Consider the following 22,859-nt stretch of genomic DNA (forward strand, 5'->3'; position numbering starts at 1 on the left):
TATATTACTTTATGCAGTTTGGTAGATTATCAACCTGGTCACAAAATTACATCCATCAGAATCACAACTTGTTTGGACAGATATCAATGAGCATTTATTGTGTGCTCAACACTAAAGATCTAGCAGTGAAGACAGACAAACATTAGGAAACAATATGGCACCATACATAATTTTAGAATGACACGAATTTGACCTCAGTTATCCGTATATGATTATGCAAAATTTGAAAGATATGAGAGCTATCAATCTTGCCTCTGAAGCTTGTATTTGAAATTTTTCTAGACTGCAAATTCATTTTGTCATACCTCGATGATTGCTTTAATTTTTGAACTTGTCAACTCTAAAGTTAGATCACTTAAAAACTATATCCAGAGAAATTATTATTAATCTTTGAATGCTCAGCATCTTTATTTCCCCCCCAAAATTTTTAAATTCCATTTCAGGTCTATCAGCCTTCGTTATCTTCTTGCTATTATATATATTTATTATATGTACCATATGTAATCATAATATTTAAATATATTTTCCTTTTAAAATCAGCAATTTTGCCTTTAACATAAAATAACATATATATACACACACACACACATATATATATATATATATATATATATATATATATATATATGCACGTACTCAGTGTTTACCTTAAGAGGTAATTTTTGTCTGTCAGAAATTGTGTTCTAAGAAATATACAACTTGTTCATTATTGAACTATAACTTGTTCATCACTTGGTTCCGGGATTTAAATACCATCTTGTGTTAGAAGATGTGCTTGTATTGTTCCTAGGAGTGTTTATCATCATGCTGCCTAAAAACACTATGATGGGAGTATATTCTTGCCCATTGACTAAATGGAATACCTTTAAGCCTCTTACCTTCTCTTAAGTGCATAACCTCTCTCCTATACTGTGTCTTTGCTGTAGGAAATCATAGCAAGAAGGATAAAGGAAAAGACACTAGCTTACTAATAGTTAAATAGTTTGAAAGGCATAGTTTGGTAAGGCAGCTTAGCAATGCTTTAAGTATAAGATACACTGGGCCCTACATTTGATTTGTAATCAGATTGTAAGAAGCTAATGTTTCTTACTGTAGTCGCTGTTTTCGTCCTTGGTCCCATCAATGGTGCCATCTGGGTGCATCTGCAGGAAGTATCCCTGCTGGCTGAATAACCTTGTCACAATCCCTTTCAGCTGGGGTTCTGCAAAACAAAATAATTATTCAAATTTTTATTTGGCTTATACAAATGCACACTTACAAATTGTTAAAAACATCCTGTAAGTAAATACGTAAATGCCAATAGCTTAAATATTGAATTACGTATTTGGGAGTTGGGTATTTCAGTAACATACCTAAGCTTTTTTTTTTCCATTTAGAGGTAGAGCTTTAACACTTTTAGCAGTAAACTAAATGCAAATAAATAAAAGCTAATTATGATTAGGAAAATACAGAGACATGCTAAAAAGTGAATTATTTTCTTCCTTTGTGCATCTGGCGTCTGACTGCAAGATTTCACCAGATTTATAGTCCCATTCCAGAATTATTGTTTAGGCCAGAATGCCTCTGTAATTTCTAAGTTTCTAGTAGTCATACAGGTCCATAAGACTTCTGTTTCTGCAGGATGTCAGCTCTCCATCAGAAGTTCCTGGGTTTTGAATTTGTGATCAAGTTCAGCCAGAAAGAATAGTTTGGATGAGAAGAACCACAGGCAACAGCAAAACTTCCATGGCCATGAGATGTGACTGGCAAATATGTGGAAATGCAAATTTCACCTTCACTAAATACTTCATCAGAGAGGAGCCTCAGTGTTCCAAAGTTCATTTCTCCAGTACAAAAAAAAAAAAATCAAGTCATACATATTTATCTAAGTATTTCAAACCAGAATTGCTCAACTTTTAAAAACCCTCTAAACACAAATACTTTCAAACTAACCTTTGTATAACACATTTGAATTTTTGTGCCTCAGCTAATATAAATATTTAAAGCTTTCTCATTGCAGTGCTGGCTGCCAGCAGCAATCTAGTTTCCACTGCATCACCATTTTTGTCTCTATTGTTGAGCAAAAATGAAGTATTCTAATGCACTTATAGCCCTAATTATTTCATTAAAATGAGGAGAAAAAGAAAAATGCTGCTTCTGGTGATAAAAATGGAGGCAAAGATGGAAATCATATGATTGCTGAAGTAGCAACATGGTATCCTCAGAAGGACAATTGCTGAATTTAAGCTAGTCAACTTCATCCTTCATCCATTTATTCAACTAATGTTTGCCAAGAATGTCTTTTTTCTGCCAAGCAATATGGTAGGCACTGTGTGTTACACTGAATGCATTATTGATGTTTAGGTCTAAAAGAATTCTAGTCAAGCATTTAATGTGATTAATTCTTTGAGAATTGGCCTACGCCCTATAACAAGTGTCTACTGTTGGGACTTTTGCACATGTGACTTGATCACATTCACATTATTTGGGAATATGGGTCAATGCCTCTATCGACACATCTTTTTCAAAGCAGTCCTACGAAGCAAAAGAGATGTCAAGAAAATTGGGAGTGAGGAAGCAGACTAATGAGCAAAGAACTGAACTGGAAATTGGGCATTCTAATTAATAGATATGTATTATCTTTATGAGTTAAATAATTTTTTAAATGTGTGAACCTCAATGTCCTCATCAATAAAAATCTGGAAGTTAAACTGAATGGTTATTCCTTCATATGAGTTTCTATGCACTTTGAGCACATTAGAATCCTCTGCCTTGAATGGTGTCAGAAATAGAAGAATTGATTTGTCTTCAATGCATTTCCTCCATAGGCTCATCTAATCCCACAACTATGGACAAGTCAGGGACACACATGGCTAGCTAACGTCACTGCAAATAACTCTCTCTTTTTTTTTTAATTATACTTTAAGTTCTAGGGTACATGAGCACAATGTGCAAGTTTGTTACTTATGTGTACATGTGCCATGCTGGTTGGCTGCACCCATTAACTCGTCATTTACATTAGGTATTTCTCCTAATGCTATCCCTCCCCTATCCCTCCACCCCACGACAGTCCCAGGTGTGTGATGTTCTCCGCCCTGTGTCCAAGTGTTCTCATTGTTCAATTCCCACCTATGAGTGAGAACATGCGGTGTTTGGTTTTCTGTCCTTGCTGTAAACAGCTCTTTATGTGCCTCTCCCTTTGGCTACCTGGCTGACAGGCAGCTTCTGATGTGGTAGATTTGAACCTCAAATGCTGTGTGGCCCTGAGCAACTCATCTAACACCTGAGTTTCAAGTTTTTGTATCTATATAGTAAGATTTTTAAAAAGTCCTACTCTATAATCATTGCAAATTTCAAATGAATAATGACAGAGTACAAACTAGAAAACCCATAAAATATACATCCTAATTAAAGTCTAATGTTTCAACTATGAAAATCAAGGACACGGTATAAGGGAGGTAAAGGAAGCATTCTGAAAAAAGAGTATGTCTCCAGCTTCTGCTTTAGTAATATTAACTGAGCTTGTAAAGCCACTAAAGTAAATAGTGGGCTAGAAGTACAGGATATAAAACAATAGAAGGGAGGAAGAGGGCAACTGTCTTACAATTCACACTGTATTTCTAATAAGCTTGATAAAGTCACTTTAAGAAGTCACCACATGTTCTCACTCATCGGTGGGAATTGAACAATGAGAACACTTGGACACAGGAAGGGGAACATCACACACCGGGGCCTGTTGTGGGGAAGGGGGAGGGGGGAGGGATAGCATTAGGAGATATACCTAATGTAAATGACGAGTTAATGGGTGCAGCACACCAACATGGCACATGTATACATATGTAACAAACCTGCACGTTGTGCACATGTACCCTAAAACTTAAAGTATAATTTTAAAAAAAAAGAAGTCATGTTTTTATTGGTAATGAGATGCACGGCAGTTTAGTCGTTAAAGCCTGTAAATGATTGTTTGTTTTCTTCGTGCTCCTCTTTCTGTACCTGTAATTAAACACTTCTTTTGCCCTGGTGGAGCCATCCCCTGCTGGAGCCCTGGGAATTCGAGTTGGTAACTCCTGCTCAGGATAATGAGCATCAGACTCTGAGCACCCATCTCTGAGAGCAGTGCCAGAACAGGCCCAGAGTCTGCGTTTTAATCATGTTGTGATATGTGAAAATGAACATCCTGCATTATAGAAGTTTCAAAGGAGACTTGATCATCTATTGAAAAAAATACCCTGAACATATATCATATAGATGGGGCACAGAAAGCTGTGTAGCCTGAGTGGCATGTTGTATGTCTATTACCATCTATCAAGTCCTACCAACCTTTCCAGGTTCAGCTCAACATCACCTCCTCCATGAAGACTCAACTATCATAAGTGAGGGTCTCCTTTATAATGGGGAAAACCAGAACATGTTTTGCTCTATTTTAAAGAAAGGAGGTACAAAATGAGACCACTTTTCAGCATATCCAGCATCCTGGGTACATTCAGCTAACACACATTTATTTATCAGACTATGCTTGGGGACCCAAGATATGAAGAAAACGAAAACCTTTGCTGTCCTCAGGGAGCACCCAGTCTAATGCATGAAACATATTTACATATAATACCAGTGTGGGAGAGCTGATAAATGAGGAAGTGAATCACAGTGATGTGATGTCACCAAGGAGCAAGGGACCAGTTCTGTCTGAAGGCTGGGATAAGGCACTTCATCTGTCACTTAAAGAATGAGTAGGATTGCCATAGGTAAGGAAACCAGAGAAAGGGCATTCCACACAAAACATGACAACTCTGGGAATGATGCAGCCTGGTATAGACAGAATACAGAAAAGTGTTCTCAAATGCAGACATGCAAGTAAGTGCCTGTTCTCAACAAATGTTCATAGCACAACAGGGACACTAAGACAAATAGGGTCAATGGAATAGGTTTTCTATGAAGCTAATCTTTTTCAGTTCATATGACTCCTTGATTTTAAAATTATGCTCTTCCATTACTATTTTTCTTTTTTTTTAATGAAATGATGGCTATATTATTAGATGGTAGGAGAGGAAGGGTTGGTTTGCTCCCTTTTGTGCTCTAAAGTGTTGTGGCAAATACTGCAAGCATTTCACTGAAATCCATTTCCTCTTTTTTCTGGGCACCCAGCTAGACCATATGTCCTAGCCTCCCTTGCAGTTGGGTTTGGCAGATGAATGAGTGTCATATGGAATGTAAGTGGAAGTGATGTGTGCCACTTTCAGGCCAAGGTTTTTAAAAGCAAACATTCTCTTCCACACTCTCTTTTCCTTCACACCGGCCAGATGAAGATAACATAGCCCTAGGGGCTATGGAAGCAACAGAATGGAAGAATGTTGGGTCCCCGAATAACAGGTAAAGGAAAGATGACAGCCATTGAAATACCTACCTTGGACAGTGAACTGAATAAGAAATAAACTTCCATTGGCTGTGCATAACGGGCTTTGGACTTCCTTCCAAAAAATACAGTATGCAAAGGGAAGGAGAGAGTAATATTATGGTGGAGAAACCTAACAAAGAAAGCACTACCTCAGTCAGGTGATCAAGGTTAACATCATCAATTATAAAACATGCTGATAGTATGTACTCTTGAGATTATGTGATGAGAATAGCACTTTACCTCTGTGATCTTCCACCAAAAAACCCACAACCCCAGTCTAATCATGAGAAAAAATATTAGACAAATGCCCATTAAAGAATGTTCTACAAAATACTTGACCAGTACTCCTCAAAATGGATTGTTCATAACAAAAAGAAGGGATAAATGCTTGAGATGAGAGATAACCTATTTGCCATGATGTGATTACTATACATCATATGCCTGTTTCAAAATATCACGTGTACCCTACAAATATATATACCCACCATGGACCCATACAAATTAAAAGTAAAAAATTAAGAAAAAAACTATCAATGTCATTGAAGAAAATGAGTGTCTAGGAAAAAGTCATAGATAAAAGGAGTCTAAAAAGACATAACAACTAAATGTAATGGGGTATTCTGAATGAAATCCTAGAGCTGAAAAGGAACATTATGTAAAAATGAAGGAAATCTGAATAAAGTATGGATTTTAGTTAAACATACTGTAATGATATAGATTCTTCACTGTGACAAATATTGTACATTAATGTAAGCTGTTACTATGGGAAATTGGATATGGGGTATATGGGAACTCTGTACTATCTTCACATCTTTATAAATTAAAAAAATTCTAAAATAATAGGTTTATTAAAAATACTAAGTACAGCCAAAAAAGCAAGTAATAAATGTTTTCCTTAAAGAGGCTGAGTGATAAGGAAGGTAAAGGATGGGACCTCTGGTTCAATACTGCTTCCCATCAGGATGATATGGCAATTTCAGCAGAAGGTTTGAATTCAGAGCCACTCAGAAAAGCTGACACATGCTGGAGCTATCTAGACATTCCTGCCAGCTTGACAGTCCATCTAGTGCTATGGAGCATTTCCTAGGTACACGATGGAAACCCAGAACAGAGACAGAGCCAAGGGGTCCTGGTCACACATCTCAGGATGAATATTCAATTACAGGAAATAGGATGAATTTTAGACGTGGAAAGGATCGACACTTTACTTCATTAGCTTCAAAGGTAAAAAAACAAAACAGAAAAAAAACACTCTGGCTCAGAGAGACAGTGTCTTATCCAAGGTCACACAGCTAACACACTGATGAGTTCAGACAAGAACTCAGCTCCTATATACTGAATGGACATCATCCTTTCCTTTCCAAAGAGCAAAATTCTTACCTTATTAAAACTGAGGGTTGGGGAGGAAGAAGGGAGAAGAGAGGAGAGAATAAGGAGGGGAGAGTATCTAGCTGTGCATCAGTTATTAAAGTATAGGTTGATAGGAAAGCAGTTATAGAAAACTGTGCAAGAAATACGTATATATAACCTTTGATACTAAAATCTTCTAGGGCCAGTGTATTCACATATACCCAAGCTTTAGAGAAAGGTACTACATATAAACTCCAATCTAAAATGAAAACTATTATGACAATAATGAAAATTATGTAATGGGGGCCATATCTAGAGAATTAATAGTACTTTTGATAACAATGGCTGCATTTTGAACCCATCTCCTTCGTGGCAGGCACACTTCTGATACTTTTACTATGGTTTTATTTATTATGCATAACAACTGACTGTATGAGGTACTCTTTTCTCATTTTTCATTTTTTGTTGAGATTCAAGGAAGCTGCATCACTTTGACCCAAAGTCACAGCCACTCTCTAGCAGTGTTCAGTCACTTTAAAAGAATACTGGCAAAACTGGAACATGTCCAGAGGAAAGGAGCCAAATAAAGAGGGTATAAATGACCATCACATGAAGAATGGCTGAATTAACAGTGGCCATGCAGCCTAGAAAAGGAAGGATTTGGAGGGATGTGAGAGCCTAGAAGAGGGAGGATTTGGAGAGCTGTCTCCACATTCTTGAAAATTCAAATAAGAAGCAGCCAATTTGTTCTGAGTGGCTCCACAGAGATAGACCTAGGGCCAATGGGTGAAAGTTACAGGAATGCAGATTAAAAAGAACTTTCTGTTAATTGTATTCAAAGACAGAACAGGTTGCCTAAGAAAAGAGTGAGCTTTCTATCACTGGACATAACGAGAAAGAAGCAGAAAAACTACAGGTCAGAGCAGCTGTGAAGGACATGGATGTCTCCAAAGGCGGAGACACTCTGAGTGAGAATGGAAGGTCTTTTCTAACCCTGATGTCCTGGAAAGCTTTGAGATAAGCCAGATGGTCCACTAAATACAATTTCACTTTTCTGTTTCCTTAGTCGGTGCTTAAGACAGGGAATTAAAAAGACTGTTTACCAGGCATCCAGAAAACGTAACCTTCTTTATAAATGTTAAACATGGATTGTGGAGTAGTTTGACGAGTTCTTTTAATCAGTCTCTTTGGGTTTACAAATGTGCCTTCTGTATTAACATTTAATGTTGTCCACTTAAGGGAAATGAGATTGAAGAAGCTGTTAAATGTGATTCTTGTCAAGGGCTTCGGGGGCATTACATTGATGCAGACTTCAAAATTAGACTATTAGGGTTAGAAAATGTTCATAAGCAAATACATTTCTGACCAATCATAACTAAAGGGTATAGACTAGGGCATATTTACATAACATAAATCAAAGTCCCAGACAAATCAGAAATGAGCTACAGTAAGCATTTGAAAAGGGATAGAACTTACCTGGACTTTTGAACACACTGAAAAATTGCAACTCTACTGAGCTATGGGGATTCATTAAAAATATGTTATTTAGTAAAGGAGAAGCAGGCCTGAGGCCCCTCATTCACTCAACAGACTGCGGTGAACAGACCTAGAGGAACACCTTCCAGAACTGAAAGGATAAGGCTGAAGACGTGTCACTATAGCCTGGCAGAATCTGCTCTGTGGAGTAAAGTGAGTCACGTCCTGTCCCTCATCTTCAATCTCCCCATCAGTCAAATGAAGATGAGAGACACCATCAGCAGCTACCTTGCTGAGGGTCATGAATCAACCCCAAAAGCGCTAATATTCCAAGAGGAGTCTCTAACTAAGTGCATTCTATTTTCTTTATCAATAGATACTAATGGCACATTTTATTTTTTAAGAATGAATATTTATTGAGCAGCAGCATTTGTGACAGTTATTCTTCTGGGCAAAAGGGATAATCAGTGCATGCTAGTAAATCAACTCTCCCCCACCTCCCTCCCCTGCCAAAAAAAACAGCAGAAAAAAAAATCCAAAACCAGACTTCCATGGGATGATTTCCACAGTGCAACTACTTCAACTATGACTGATTTAAAACTACTACTTGACATTACTGAACATAGATGTGAAGCTGGAAAGAGGTGAGCACCGTCAGCTCCAGCTCACCAATGAATATAACCAAGGATAAAACATAAAGCGTGCATTCTAGTAGGAAGATGGAAAATAAACATGTAAACAATAAAGTATATAATAAAATGTTAGTATAAGTGCTATGATAAAAATTAAAGCAATATAAAAGGATAGAGCACGCAAGGGATGGATGTGCTATTGTGGACAGAACGGATAGAAGATAACATCACAGAGGCCTAAAGAAAGAGAGGAAGGAAACCATTAAGGATATCTAACAGAAATACACTCCAGGAGCAGGGAGCAGCAAGTGTAAAGCAATCCTAATAATTGTAAAGATTAATAACCAACGGATTAGAGGCTCTCTGAAGATCCTTCCACTATACCAAGAGTCCACAAACTATAGCCCTGTGGCTGCCAATTTTGTTAATAAAGTTTTTTTTTTCATTTTCTTGCTCATTTAATCTGAACAGTATTAGAGCATGGCCATGCCCATTCACTCATGCATTGCCTCTGCTCTCATGCTACAACAACAAAGGTGAGTAGTTGCAACAGATACCCTATACCCTGCAAAGACTGAAATATTTACTAACAGACCCTTTAATGAGAAAGTCTGCCAGCCCTTTCTCTACTTGCTTTCTCTTGCTTCTGTAGATACCTCTGCCTGAAATGCACAACCCCTGCCTTCCTCCTCTGCCTAGGGGTCCTCCAGAGCCTCCTAAGCACAGCTTTCTTCCACAGGGTCTTCCCTGACACCCTGAGACAAAATTAATCACTTCCTCTCCTTTGTGCATAGGTTAGGAGAGCTGTGCACTATTTTAGAGGTGCTTGTTTACACCCCTGTCTCTGCTGCTGAACTATGAACCTCTCAGGGCAGAGACGTTATTCATCAACTCTATCCCAGCACCTAACACAGTGCCAGGCACAAGGTAGATGAGGAGTGTTTGTATGCTGAAGGAATGAAAGTAATAAGATATACCTGGCATTTTCCTTTGTCACCTGTGACTTTCAAAGGAGCTTCTCATTTGTACAAAGAGCTGCTTATAGCCTTTTAATATAATGCCTCTGGCGTCTAGTGCGTTTCTTCCAATTTTGCCCTGCACACTGAACACAGTCTGACAAGCACAGCAGCCTCCTCCATAAACTGTACAGTCTCCAAAGCCCTGAGTTGCCTCACATTTCAACAGGAATCGAATGACCTTGAGACAGGCAATCCTTAGCCTTCATACTGTCTCAAAGCTAAATGGAAAGAAAAAAACCTTCATTTTTGGAGTTTCCTCTTCACCAAAGCAGTCTGTGCTGTAGAAGACAGGAGACGGAGAGCAGGAAAACTGAGCTAAGATGTGAAATACCAGTAGGGACAAGGTTTTTGTACTGAGCCAGTTTTATTCCTCATAGCACTAGCCCCCTTCCTCCTAGATTCTTCTTTGTAATATGCTCATGAAAATTTAAAATAGCTCCAGCACCATTTATTGACTTCCGACATGCACTAGGTGCTGGGTACAAAGATGAGTAAGATGCAATTCCTGCCTTGAAGGCACCCACGGCCTGATCAGGGAGACACATACACAACTAATCATTATTTCAGTGAAGATGAAAAGTGCTGTCATAAATGAACAAACAAAATGCCATGGAATTACAGAATGGGGATGCTAATTTTACCTGGGATGGCAGGTTCTGGGACAAGAAGCAGTTGAAAAAAGCTTTAAAGGTGAAGCACCATTTTATAGTTAGCCTAGAATAGGCAGGAGGATTTTGCTTTGAGCAGCACCAGCAGGAGCAAGGGCACAGACAGACGCATGTGCTTAGCATGTGCAGGGACCAGGTATGTAGATGGCTGTGGTCAGGGTGAAGGAAATATGGGGGTGCATGCAGGGGCTAGAGGCAACAGCAGAAAAGAAGCAGGGTCCAGGACACTTGAGGATCTTTAAGCAAAGCTAATAACGAGTTTTACTTTATTCTTTAAATCAATGATCTCCAAACTTTTCTAATTATACATCTCTATCAGTAAAATATTTTAAATCTACAGCCTTCATATATGTACATGTATAATTTATGCCACGTGTATGTGCCACTCTGTAAATTTTGTGTATAATATAACACAAAATAGGAATTTTAAAATGAGATCAATGAAAAACACAAACAAAAGTTGTAATTGCCAGGCATGTGGTGCACACCTGCAGTCCTAGCTGCTGGGGAGGCTGAGGTGGGAGGATTGCTTGATCCCAGAAGTTCAAGGCTGCAGTGAGCTATGATTGCACCACTATACTCCAGCCTGGGAGACAGAGTGGGAACCTGTATCTAAAAAAAGTTGTAACAGTTTTTTTTCATATGCCATGGCTGTCATGCCCCACGTGCTTCAGAGGCCAATGCATTAAGCAATGGGAAAATTTGGAAGGATTTTAAGTCAGAGGCTAAAATTATGATGGTAGTATTTTAGAAAGTCAAATTTGGGAATAATAGTGAAGGCTGAGTTAGAATGGGTGATACTGTGGTTATGGGAGCCAGCTAGGGAGCTATTCCATATAATAAGGGCCTTAGATAGGCAGTGGCAATGGGGATGGAAAAAGCTGTCGACCAGAGGACTGACTGTGCTTGGTGTGCTAACGTTTCAGCCACCTTAAGAATGAAAGTCTCATTTCAGTTGTAAATCCAAATCCCAAATCCGAATCCGAATCAATCATCATCTTCCTAAGGGAGCACTATTTAAATGCAGAATATTAACGAAGGTGTGGGTGAAGAAAGCTTAACGTAGGCATTCCCATGAAGCCAAATACCTTCTGGCCTTTTAAGAATCTCTGTTCATGGAGGGGAGTTTGACACTGGTCCCCCTCACTGGGTTACAACTCCCTGGTCTTTCTCGAATGATCACCCAGAGAAGTAGACCTGGAATGAACATGGCTTTCCAGGCAGCTCAAAAATGATTGCTGGAGAATGCCGACCACAAGACACTTCAAACATGAAGATAATCCTAAAATCTTAAGATTTCAGAGCCAGACAAGCCATTCAAGATAATCTAATTCAAGGCTCATGTTACATATGAAGAAACAAAACACCAGGGAGAGGGGAAAGTCGCGTGGCAGCACATCTTCCAATCCCTGGAGTCAGAGCTCTTTAATATACCAGGATCTTCCAGCTCTGTGCCTCCCAGAGGTTTTCTGATCTTACCCCAAAGGAGCTGCACGGTATCCAGAAAGCTATTTCATTTCTTCATGCATAGCCATACTTTGCTTCTTGTGAAATTGTTTAGATAACTAAGACCCACTGAACTAAAGGCTGTTCTAAGAAATTAGGAATACACATTATAGTGTGCTCTATGACTAGGAAGCCATGCGTATATGGTAGATTTAACTTTCAGACAGAATTAATGTAGATAGGAAAACCCACGGTTAGTTAAACAGTAGCAATGGGCAAATTCTCCTGAGGTTCATTCACAGAAAGGAAATGCCAAGCAGTTAACAAATGCCAGGCACTTTATGTGGATTATCTCTGAATTTTCATTGAAATAATTTAAGGCAGGTACTATCATTGGGCTTTTTTTTTTTACATATATATTAGGGAACTGAGGCTTACAGAGGTGAAATCACTAGTGCTAAATTACAGAGTTAATCCATGCCAGAGCCAGGGTGGAAGATTTTTCTTTACACCTCATTGTTAATCGTCAGTTGTCTTTTGAAGAACTCTAACGTGCTAATACATCTCTCTACTTCTTTAACTGTGATCAGCCCACAAACCCTGTGGAAATCTATAAAGCCAGGGGCCAGGAATTAAAAGCAAACACTAAACTGGAGTTGCAAACATAGCTTTTGGCCTCCTGTCACAAAAAAAAAAAAAAAGTGGCAGGGCTGTAGACACTTCTATGCACACAGAAAGTCTTCTGTAATAAAAGCATCCTCATTTGGCATAGAAAAATCTTCTCAGTTAGTCTCTTTTTTCACAGACACATCTTTTGGCACCAGAAATAAATGAACAGGACACATTATTTGGGCGAGCACAGGCATGACAGTTCCCTGACATCAGGGGAGCTGCACAAATATTGGACTTGTCCTGAAACTGCCTTGGATATCAGAGATCTGTTTATCCAGGTTGGCAAGCCTCAGGAATTCCCTCATGCAGCCCAAATGTAAATTACTTTCAGGTATATTATTATGGTTGTTAAATGTGATTTTTGTCAATCATCTTTTCATACCATCACACACACACACACACACACACAAAATGCTTTGCCTTTGCAGAGTCAACCAGGTGAGTTCTAGTGGTGTAATAATACTTTCAGCAAAAGAGCAGTTGAGAGCGCCAAGAACACATCCATCAGCCTTGACCCTGGTAAATTCAGGCACTGTGGCGCAGGGGCATATGCAGGGCAGTGGGATCCAGACATTTGGGGTCTAATTCCAATTGTTTCCTTCTCTCCATCCCCACTGCCTCCACCTTTGTTCAGGCCATCAAGTGCTCTGGGCTAGATTCCACTAACAGCCACCTCACTAACACTCTTTCCCTTCCAAACCACATTACAGTCAAGGTAATATTTTACAATATAAATTGGATCATGCCACTCTTCTGCTTAAACTCTTTAACAGCTTCCCATTTCATTTACAATAAAACGTCAGACCCTTAGCATGGCCGGGAGAGCTTTGCACCATCTGGCTCCTGCCTACAGTTTCATCATCATCTTAATTTACTCTGTCCCTGGCTCACTAAGCTCTAGGCACATGTGCCCTCTTTCTATTCAGACCTAGGGATTTTTGCACATGCATTTCCCTCTGCCTGGATTGATTCTCTTCCTGAAATAAATTCAAGTCACTGCATAAATACAATTTCATAGAGGTCTTGTCTAGGCCTCCAACCTAAATCTGCCTCCACATTGTACAGACATTATCTGGCAGCACCCGGTTTTTTTTTTTTCCTCCCTTCATTTCACGTAGTCCAATTCGTAACTAGATAGCTATTTCTCTTTGTTGTTTATTATCTATTTCCCACTCTAGACTGTAGCATCCCTGAGGGTGAGGCCATGTAACTTTTATTTATTACAGAATACCTAGTTCTTAGCATAGTGCCTATTAACATATAGGAAGCAAACATATTTTTTTTTCAGTGACCTAGTTTCTTCTCTCTGGGCTTCAGGTTTCATCTATAAAACAACTGTACTGGAAGAGTTCAGTGGCTCCAAGTCTAGGTCCCAGAAACCTGAGGGACTCTCAGGCCAGGATAGATACTTAAAAGCTATTTTTAATAAGTTAGAATCGAAAATGGAGAAAACATTTTTAATAGATATATCTTTTACCACTGTAAATGAATGAAGATTATTAAAATTTCAATTAAATTATAATCTAGACAAACTATATTAATACAATTAATTTATTACTTGATATTATGTCACACAAGAGAGCACTGAAAATATTAATCAAATGTGGATAACACATACACTGTAAATATGTAAACATGGGTTGGGTGCTGTAACTCACATTCATTTTGGGAGGCTCTTAGGGACAAGAGAAACACAGGTACAAGGAACTGCCACTGTGACTGATAATGACGGACTGTGATATAGAGGCTAAGATCTCATGAATAAAGAAATGAACCAGTGTTTTCAGACAAAGTGCCAGGACAATACTTTCAAGGGTGCGTGATCTGACTGTAGACATGACCAAAAGCCTACTTCTCTCATGGCCAACTCCAAGAAGCATATTTCAGGATTCAATACAGTAAAGATTGATCTACCCACAGCTAAGGAATCTCTCAAACCTTATGGAGAAGGCCAGCTTGACTTTAACACCTATAACCTATTTTAAAAATTGAAAACAGTTTCCCATTTACATGTGAAACATTGTATTAAGAAAAGGCATGATTTGTCAACAAACAATTTTTAAAGGGCACATGTTTGGGAGAACAACTAAACATTAAAATGTATGTTGCATTTTTGTCTATGTGTTACAGAATCAAAAACACAAAAACATTGGGTTTTTTATTTGATGCTTCAAAATCTTGCACTTTGTTTTATAAAAACTGGTTTAATTTTAGAATCTCTGTGTTTTCTTTGTAGTGACCACATAAGATGAAAAAATTGAAACACTTCCCAAGTATGTATCCACACATAATCCATTCTGTCCATGGATCACCTGTGTAGTCACAAATGGAAAAACAAATTAGATACAATGGTCATAAGACTGTCTTCTTTAACTCTGATATTGAGGCTCTAAAAACATCTATATGTACCATGTAGGAATTTTTATTAGTAATTTTAATTTGCTTTGATGACGATTATCTTGATTATGATTTGAAGATGTATCATAATTTTACCTATCCATTAACAGTTTTATTAATTTGAATTATCTTTTCAACATGAAATATCTCAAACATGCAGAAAACAGAAAAATAATAATAACCTTCAATAGTGCTTACCGTGAGCCAGGGACTCAAATGATTTCTATGTCTAGCACTTATTCATTCCATCTTTGCATTAGCTCTACGAAGTTAGTATTTTTTTACTCATTTTATAGATGCTAATACTAAGGCACAGGTGAAGTGACTGACGAATGGCTCACCCATATTTCATAAGCAGAAGGGCTGTAAAGATTTGAGCGCAGGCAGTCTGGCTCCAGAACCCACAGAACAGATTACCATTCTCACTGCCTCTCAAATATCCATGTATTCATCACCCATATTTAACAAATACTACCATTTTCCATAATTGCTTCAAATTGTTTTATAGAATCAAACCATTACAGTCATCTCTTTAATTCCATTCCATTACTTTGCTAATGAGATGCAACCATATTTCTGAATTTGGGAGGTAGCCTTCCTATTCATATTTTTGTGCCTGTACTCCCTCTGTGAATATCCACAAAAAGTACCTATTGCCCTTTGTGTATTGTGCATTTTAACATAAAAATATGCCATGTATATTATCAAGCAATTTGATTATCTCATTCAACATTGTATTAACACCATATATTTGGATTTTGAATTTTCATCTGATTTGAAATTCCCATAATAGATGGCTATAATCATTTTGCTTTAACTTTAATTTTCTGATTTAGCTGTTTTTATTTCTATCATCTTTGTTTGTGGTTTTTATTTATTATGCGTTTCTTTGCTCCGTTATTTTATTCTTATGTTCCTTCAATTAAATTGATTTACTCTCCCTTACACTCCCTCCAATTTTTCCCTTTATCTTGAATTGGAAATTACAGTTCTGTTTCTATTATTTTAGTAGTAATCCTTACATATCTAACATAAATGTGTAGTTTAACAAAATTCAAGTTTAACTGTTAATTACTAAGCTTTTATCAAATAATGCAAATGGCTAAAAACTCAAATCCACATATTTCTATTACTGTCTAGTACTTTAGTTCTAGTTTCTTTTTAAACCCATGAAATGCTCGTCATAAGATTTTTTTCATTTATTATGATAGATTTACAAACATGTTTACCATCTTTTTCACTCATCATTATAACCTCTCTTTCCCCCCAGACTCAACCCCCTCTTTGTGAACCAATAAGGATCCAATCTATTAAAGTGTAAAAATGTCTCAGTATTTGGCATTACATTTGTTTATTTCTGTCTCTCTCTTTCTTCTTGTAATTAACCGGACACATAACATCAAAAAGATGCTTATTATCCGTCAGCATTCTGGAAAAAAATTTCATCATATTCTAGCAACTATTATTGCTGACAAGTCTGCAATCTGTCTTTCATTTGTAGTTAATCTGTCTCTTCTCTCTGGCTTCTTTTAAAATATTGTATATTCATCATAATGTGATTTTATAATATTACTATAATATTCCCAGGTGTGGGTTGTTTTAAGAATCCACATGATGGGAAAAGTCCATATGAATTTTGGTGTTCTGCAAATTCTCCATCTTAATCTCTTTGATTACAGATGATCTGACATTGTATCTTTTCTTCTTTCCCACAACTCCTTTGAAATGCATGTTGGAGCTTCTCTATATATACTTCCTATCTCTTAAAATCTCATTCAATGTTTTCCATCTATTAATCTCTCAGAAGAATTGATTTGTCTGCTTTCATTTCCAATTCAATCATTTTCTCTTCTATTATTTAGAGCCTATTTTTGAACACACACATAAACTTTCTTTCTTACTATTGTAATTGCTATATAATTATGATTTATTTTATTTTATTTATTTTTTATTTTTATTTTTATTTTTTTGAGACAGAGTTTCGCTCTTGTTGCCCAGGCTAGAGTGCAATGGCACGATCTTGGCTGACCACAACCTCTGCCTCCCAGGTTCAAACAATTCTCCTGCCTCAGCCTCCTGAGTAGCTGGGATTACAGGCATGTGCCACCACACCCAGCTAATTTTGTATTTTTAGTAGAGACAGGGTTACTCCATGTTGGTCAGGCTGGTCTCAAACTCCTGGCCTCAGGGAATCCGCCTGCCTTGGCCTCCCAAAGTGCTGGGATTACAGGCGTGAGCCACCGCACCTGACCGCTATTTAATCATTTTCTTTAAAATTCACCTTTTTTTCTATACTGCCCTTTTCCTGTCTTGTGATTTCTGTTTCATTTAATTAAATAAACATTTAAAATATTATTTTTTAAAATTTATTTTAGATTCATCTTAATATCTACAACTCGGGGGTATGAATTATTCAACTTGTTGAGCTTCACTCTTCTTTTTGATGGTTTATATCCTTACGTGGTTTTAATTATCAGACTGAGATTTTCCTCAGAGAAGGTTGTTTTGTGTTTCCCTGGACTGAAACCCATGGAAAGGTTTTGTATTGGCCTCTTGTAGTACTTCGCGGATTTCCCCAGCTAGAGAGAAGTTCTTACATTAACTTCTCAGACTGGAATTCCAACTTAACAAGGAGAATTTGATATTGAACCTCACCCAGGAAGTGGTCCCAGTTTGGGTTTCTAATTCCTCATAGACAACACTTTCCACCCACTGCCCTAGGTGGACACATCAAGTTCCTTTTAGTTTTCCTTGGCAGATAGAAAATTTTTCTAGATCACCATCTCTCAGAAGGAGCACTGTCTCTGTATAGACCCCTGCCTGCCTCACACAAGTCTGACACCCAGTCTCCTGTGCCCACATAAAGGTTAAGCCCAATGCTCACCTGTTGATGCCTATGCCGTTCTAGTAATCGCCACCTGAAGTACAGAAACTCAGTTCCTGCTCATCTCGATAAACATAAATTCCCTCTTCTTTTCTGGCACATAGAGATTTCCCCTTTTTGGTTTTGAGTGCAACTATGCTTTTTAATTTTTGTTGTTATATTTTCTCCAGCAGATTCACCTATTTTAAGTGGAAGGCAGAGTCATTTCGTAACAGCTCAGATTACAATAGTCAAAGTCTTATTTTAGCATCAATGTTTATTATGCCTCTAACAAGTAGAACATTACGGGGGTAACATTAAAACTGTATAATATTCAAAATTATCATTGTGGTTAGAACTGTGCAAATAGGACATAAAAACACTCAGAATGACTGAGTCATGAACACATCTGCCTGATCCCCTCCAAGTGTCAGGTATTTAGTAGGTGAGAGTCTCCTAGGGCCAGACACTACACAAGGAGCTTGGGATACAATACGGAGCTTATTAGTTTATGTTCCCAAATTTTAAATCTTAAAGGAAAAATAATTTTTGAATAGTTCATTCTATTGCTTTAAGGAGAATAATATATCTGAACAGATGTTTTCCCTAGAGAATTGCAAACCACCAGTGAGGAAAGCTGTTCTTATTCCCACTCCTTACAAGAGAAGAAACAGAACCCTAGTGCAGGAAAAAATGACTTTTCTGGTACTACACGTTGATCAAAATTAGACGAGATCCCTTTCTTCTAACTAACTTTCTTTCTTTCTTTCTTTCTTTCTTTCTTTCTTTCTTTCTTTCTCTCTTTCTCTCAGTGGTAATGATTGTGGTCTCAGTGGTAATGGTGGTAATGATAAGACATTGACTTATGATTTTATTATGTTTTAGTTATTGGGTACCATAAAGTACCCAGATTTGAACACATTCAAACACCACAGTGTTATATAACACACTTTTTATAGCTCACTGCTTGGGGAAATAAATAACAGGAAATTAATAACAAGATTTAAATTAAAGGCTATGCCAGAAATCTCTAAGAACACTAAATCAGATCCAACTTTAGGCAATAATAACTAATATCCACTAATAATTAAATAGATGATGTGTAGTTTCAGTTCCAGGTGTCCAAGTTTCTCTTCCTTGTCTCATTATTAAGAATGACAGTAAACTATCGCAAGAACAAAAAACCAAACACCGCATATTCTCACTCATAGGTGGGAATTGAACAATGAGAACACATGGACACAGGAAGGGGAACATCACACTTCGGGGACTGTTGTGGGGTGGGGGGAGGGGGGAGGGATAGCATTGGGAGATATACCTAATGCTAGATGACGAGTTGGTGGGTGCAGCGCACCAGCATGGCACATGTATACATATGTAACTTACCTGCACATTGCGCACATGTACCATAAAACCTAAAGTATAATAATAATAATAAAAAAAAATACTGTAAAAAAAAAAAAAAAAAGAATTACAATTGACTGCACTGCAGATAAACCTTTAGGCAAAGTGTATTTCATCTGTTTGCTTAATGGACTGGTGTCTTCTTAAAATTCAGAGTTCTAGACTTAATATTGGTTGTGAGATAATTTATGGTTGATTTCAACATTTTCTATCACATTGGAAAAATTTCCAGGCTTATTTCAAAGCTTGAAACCTTACCAACTTTCATTTGTCTAAATGAAAACATAACAAACCACATTCTAGAATCTAGCAAAGAAAGTATGGTATCTATTAGATGGTGGCTAATAGAGTATAAGTTCATGAGAGAGAAAAAATAATCTAACTATAAATAAATGCTCTACACCATAAAACACTATCAAATGGTAACAATTATGTTATTTCAGAAACAGTGTTTATGTACAGAAATTCTAATTTCTGATAGCAAGATAGTAAGACAAAATCAGAAAAACCAGCCCCTGATTGTCCAATAAAAAGTAGAGTACAACTTGTTAGATTTCAAGGCACATTGTTGACAACAGTCACCTCATTTCACCAGAATGGCTTTTTTGTCCCTTGGGATCTAATAGCAAGGCAGAGAATGCTGAGTTTCATGCCTAGGCCGGTACTATCCAATAGCAATATAATGCAAACCCCAGGTAAGTATTTTAAAACATTTCTAGTACTCATTTTTAAATAAGTACAATATATAGGTGAAAGTATATATTCTATTTATATAGAGTACATATTTATATACAGTATTCTATTTATATATAGTATATATTTAATGACATGTTCTATTTAACATAATGTATCCCAAATTAGTAATCAATATAGAAATTATTGCAATATCATACATTCATTTTCTTCATGCCACATCTTCAAAACACACTGTGTATTTCGCAATCACAGTATATCTCAGTTCAACTAGCCACTTTCAAGTGCTCAAAAGCCACATGTTGCTAGTGGCTACCATATTGTACAGCACAGACCTAGATGGCTGGACATCTTGACAGATACATTTCTCCAAACAGCACCGACCATCTATTATACAAAGCAACAATGATCTTGAAGACCTTGTTAATACTGATAACAACAAGGTACCGGTAATCAAAGACCATGTACATTCTGAAAAATACGTACCAAATAAGGTGCAAGCAAAAATTATATCCTAAACCTGCTGCCTGCCTGCCTTCATTCCTTCCATCCTAACCTTGATCTTACCTTCCACCAATACCCTGGTCTTGATACCACGCCAAGGAACACAACTATGAACAAGGAACACAACTATGAACAAGGCGGTAGGACTAGTGTCCTCATGAAATTGACCCTCTTGTCAGAAAGAAAGAAACTAAATAAATAATTCCACAATCAGTTCTTATAATTACAAATATGAGAAGTGTTCTGAAGGAGTCCTGGCTGCTATGGAGGATAAACCTCACCTAATCTCTAGGGAGTCAAAAATGGCTCCCTCAGGATAGAACATTGAAGATGAGTGGAAAGAAAAAGAAGGAATTAGCTAGAGGAAGTGAGTACGTGTCAGAAAAAATGAGGAGTAAAAAATAATAACACTCCACACAAGGACAGAAGTAAAAGAAAAGGTTCAAGGTCCGAAAGGACTTTTTGGTGAATTTAAACAATTGAAAGTGTGGCTGGAGTTCAGAGACCAAGAGTCTGGACAGTGGCCCAAGAGGAGTTCAGATCATTCAGAATGTTATAGAGCACAGTGGAAGAAGCAGTGTGAAAGCAAGGGTCATTTGGGAAATTCTGAATGGAAAAAGTCAGACACATAGGACATATAGGGAGTGTTATGTAGACTAGCGTAACACTTTTTTTTTTTTTTTGAGACAGAGTCTCGCTCTGTCACCCAAGCTGGAGTGCAGTGCTGCGATCTCAGCTCACTGCAACCTCCACCTTCCGGGTTCAAGCCATTCTCCTGCCTCAGCCTCCTGAGTAGCTGGGACTACAGGTATGTGCCAACACGCCCAGCTAATTTTTTGTATTTTTCGTAGAGACAGGGTTTCCCTGTGTTAGCCAGGATGGTCTCGATCTCCTGACCAAGTGATCCACTCATCTCAGCCTCTCAAAGTGCTGGGATTACAGGCATGAGCCACCGCGCCCAGCCTAGCATAACACTTTTTATTGAGCTTGTACATCAACCAAATGCTATGCTATAGTCCATCTACACTCAGGCTGATCACCCTGTACCCATTTTGCCAATGTTGTAGAACTTCAAATATATAGCCATAAAACCTAAACACCATTGCACAAATCTAGCCTTTGATTTTATCTACCTTTGTCCTAGAATAATGGCCTTTCTTTGCTTACCAATTCTTAGTGTGGTCTTCTCTATTACCTATAGCAATAAAAAAAAAATACGTTGGTATAAAAAACAAAGTCAGTCACACAAAACAGTTGGTTTACCCAAGCAATAACATGTTTTTTCCTTCCTTTGCTATAACATAGAGCAAGTAAGCAAACAGAAGAGGTTGGTTCTAAATAAATTAAAATTGTGCGACAGTTATAATTCATAATTATATAAGGAATGTTCATCATTTCCCTTTAATAAGTTGTATTACCCCAAAATATATAATTATTAAATTTGAATGTAAATTACCCTGTAAAATGAATGTCTATATTTAAAATTTTTCACTTTTATGAGGAGTAATGGTAAGTCATTGGAAAGTTTTAAGCATAAGAACGATATCTAATCTGTACTTTAAAAGCTCAGTAGAGACTGATTACGAGAGAACAGATAGGAGGATGAGCAGGGAGACAAGTGAGAAAGTAACAACACGGCCAGTCAAGAGATGCCAGTGACTTGGATTAAGGAGTGTTGGTGAAGATGTAAAATTGTCTTGACTTAGTTATTAATTGCATGTGGGCAAAAAGGGAAATGTGTGGGAGGGCAGTAAAAATAGAAAGTGGAAGTATGTAATCATGGCACAGACAGAATTTCCTTAGAAGACAGCAAAGTAGATCCTTCACTGATCTATTTCCCCCAAACTAACATATACACCCCAGCATGGCATGGACGACAAAACCCAGAGTTCATACTTTTCTGAGCTAATGAACCATACTTCTCTCCTTGTGAGCTTTGTTGACTACTGAGCTCAGCATGCCTCTGTGAGATATTAGGGAGCCAATGGGGAGGCTGCACATACTATAATATAGTAAATTGTATCCTTGCTGTTGTGTGTACCCTTTATAATATTCATGTGCTGGTGTGACAGTAAATCAGAGGGGGAAAAGGCAGTCAAGGCAGTCTTAAATAAAAGAAGTTATTCTCATAAGTCTTTGAACCCAGAGAAACCTTTGAGGTCAGAACTCCCTTAACATGACATGGTTCCAAGGATTCTGATTTAAAAAAAAAAATCTGATTAAAAAAAAACCTATTGCTATAGGTAATAGAGAAGATCACACTAATAATTGGAAAGGAAAGAAAGGCCATTATTCTTGGACAAAGGTAGACGAAATCAAAGGCTAAATTTGTACAAAGGTGTTTACGTTTTACGGCTATAT

The 22,859-nt window shown here is 37.5% G+C and overlaps 1 protein-coding gene across 2 annotated transcripts in view; it reads right to left on the reverse strand.

The window, feature by feature from the left end:
• The window catches only part of FGF12 (fibroblast growth factor 12), a 586,961-nt gene that overhangs the window by 212,759 nt on the left and 351,343 nt on the right, over positions 1 to 22,859 (reverse strand). For both annotated transcript variants that reach the window (XM_024244072.3, NM_001132576.1), the window contains 1 exon segment: positions 1,091 to 1,201. In XM_024244072.3, coding sequence (XP_024099840.1) covers positions 1,091 to 1,201 — 111 coding nt within the window.

The sequence above is a fragment of the Pongo abelii genome, chromosome 2 (genome assembly GCF_028885655.2).
Source record: "Pongo abelii isolate AG06213 chromosome 2, NHGRI_mPonAbe1-v2.0_pri, whole genome shotgun sequence".
NCBI lineage: Eukaryota > Metazoa > Chordata > Mammalia > Primates > Hominidae > Pongo > Pongo abelii.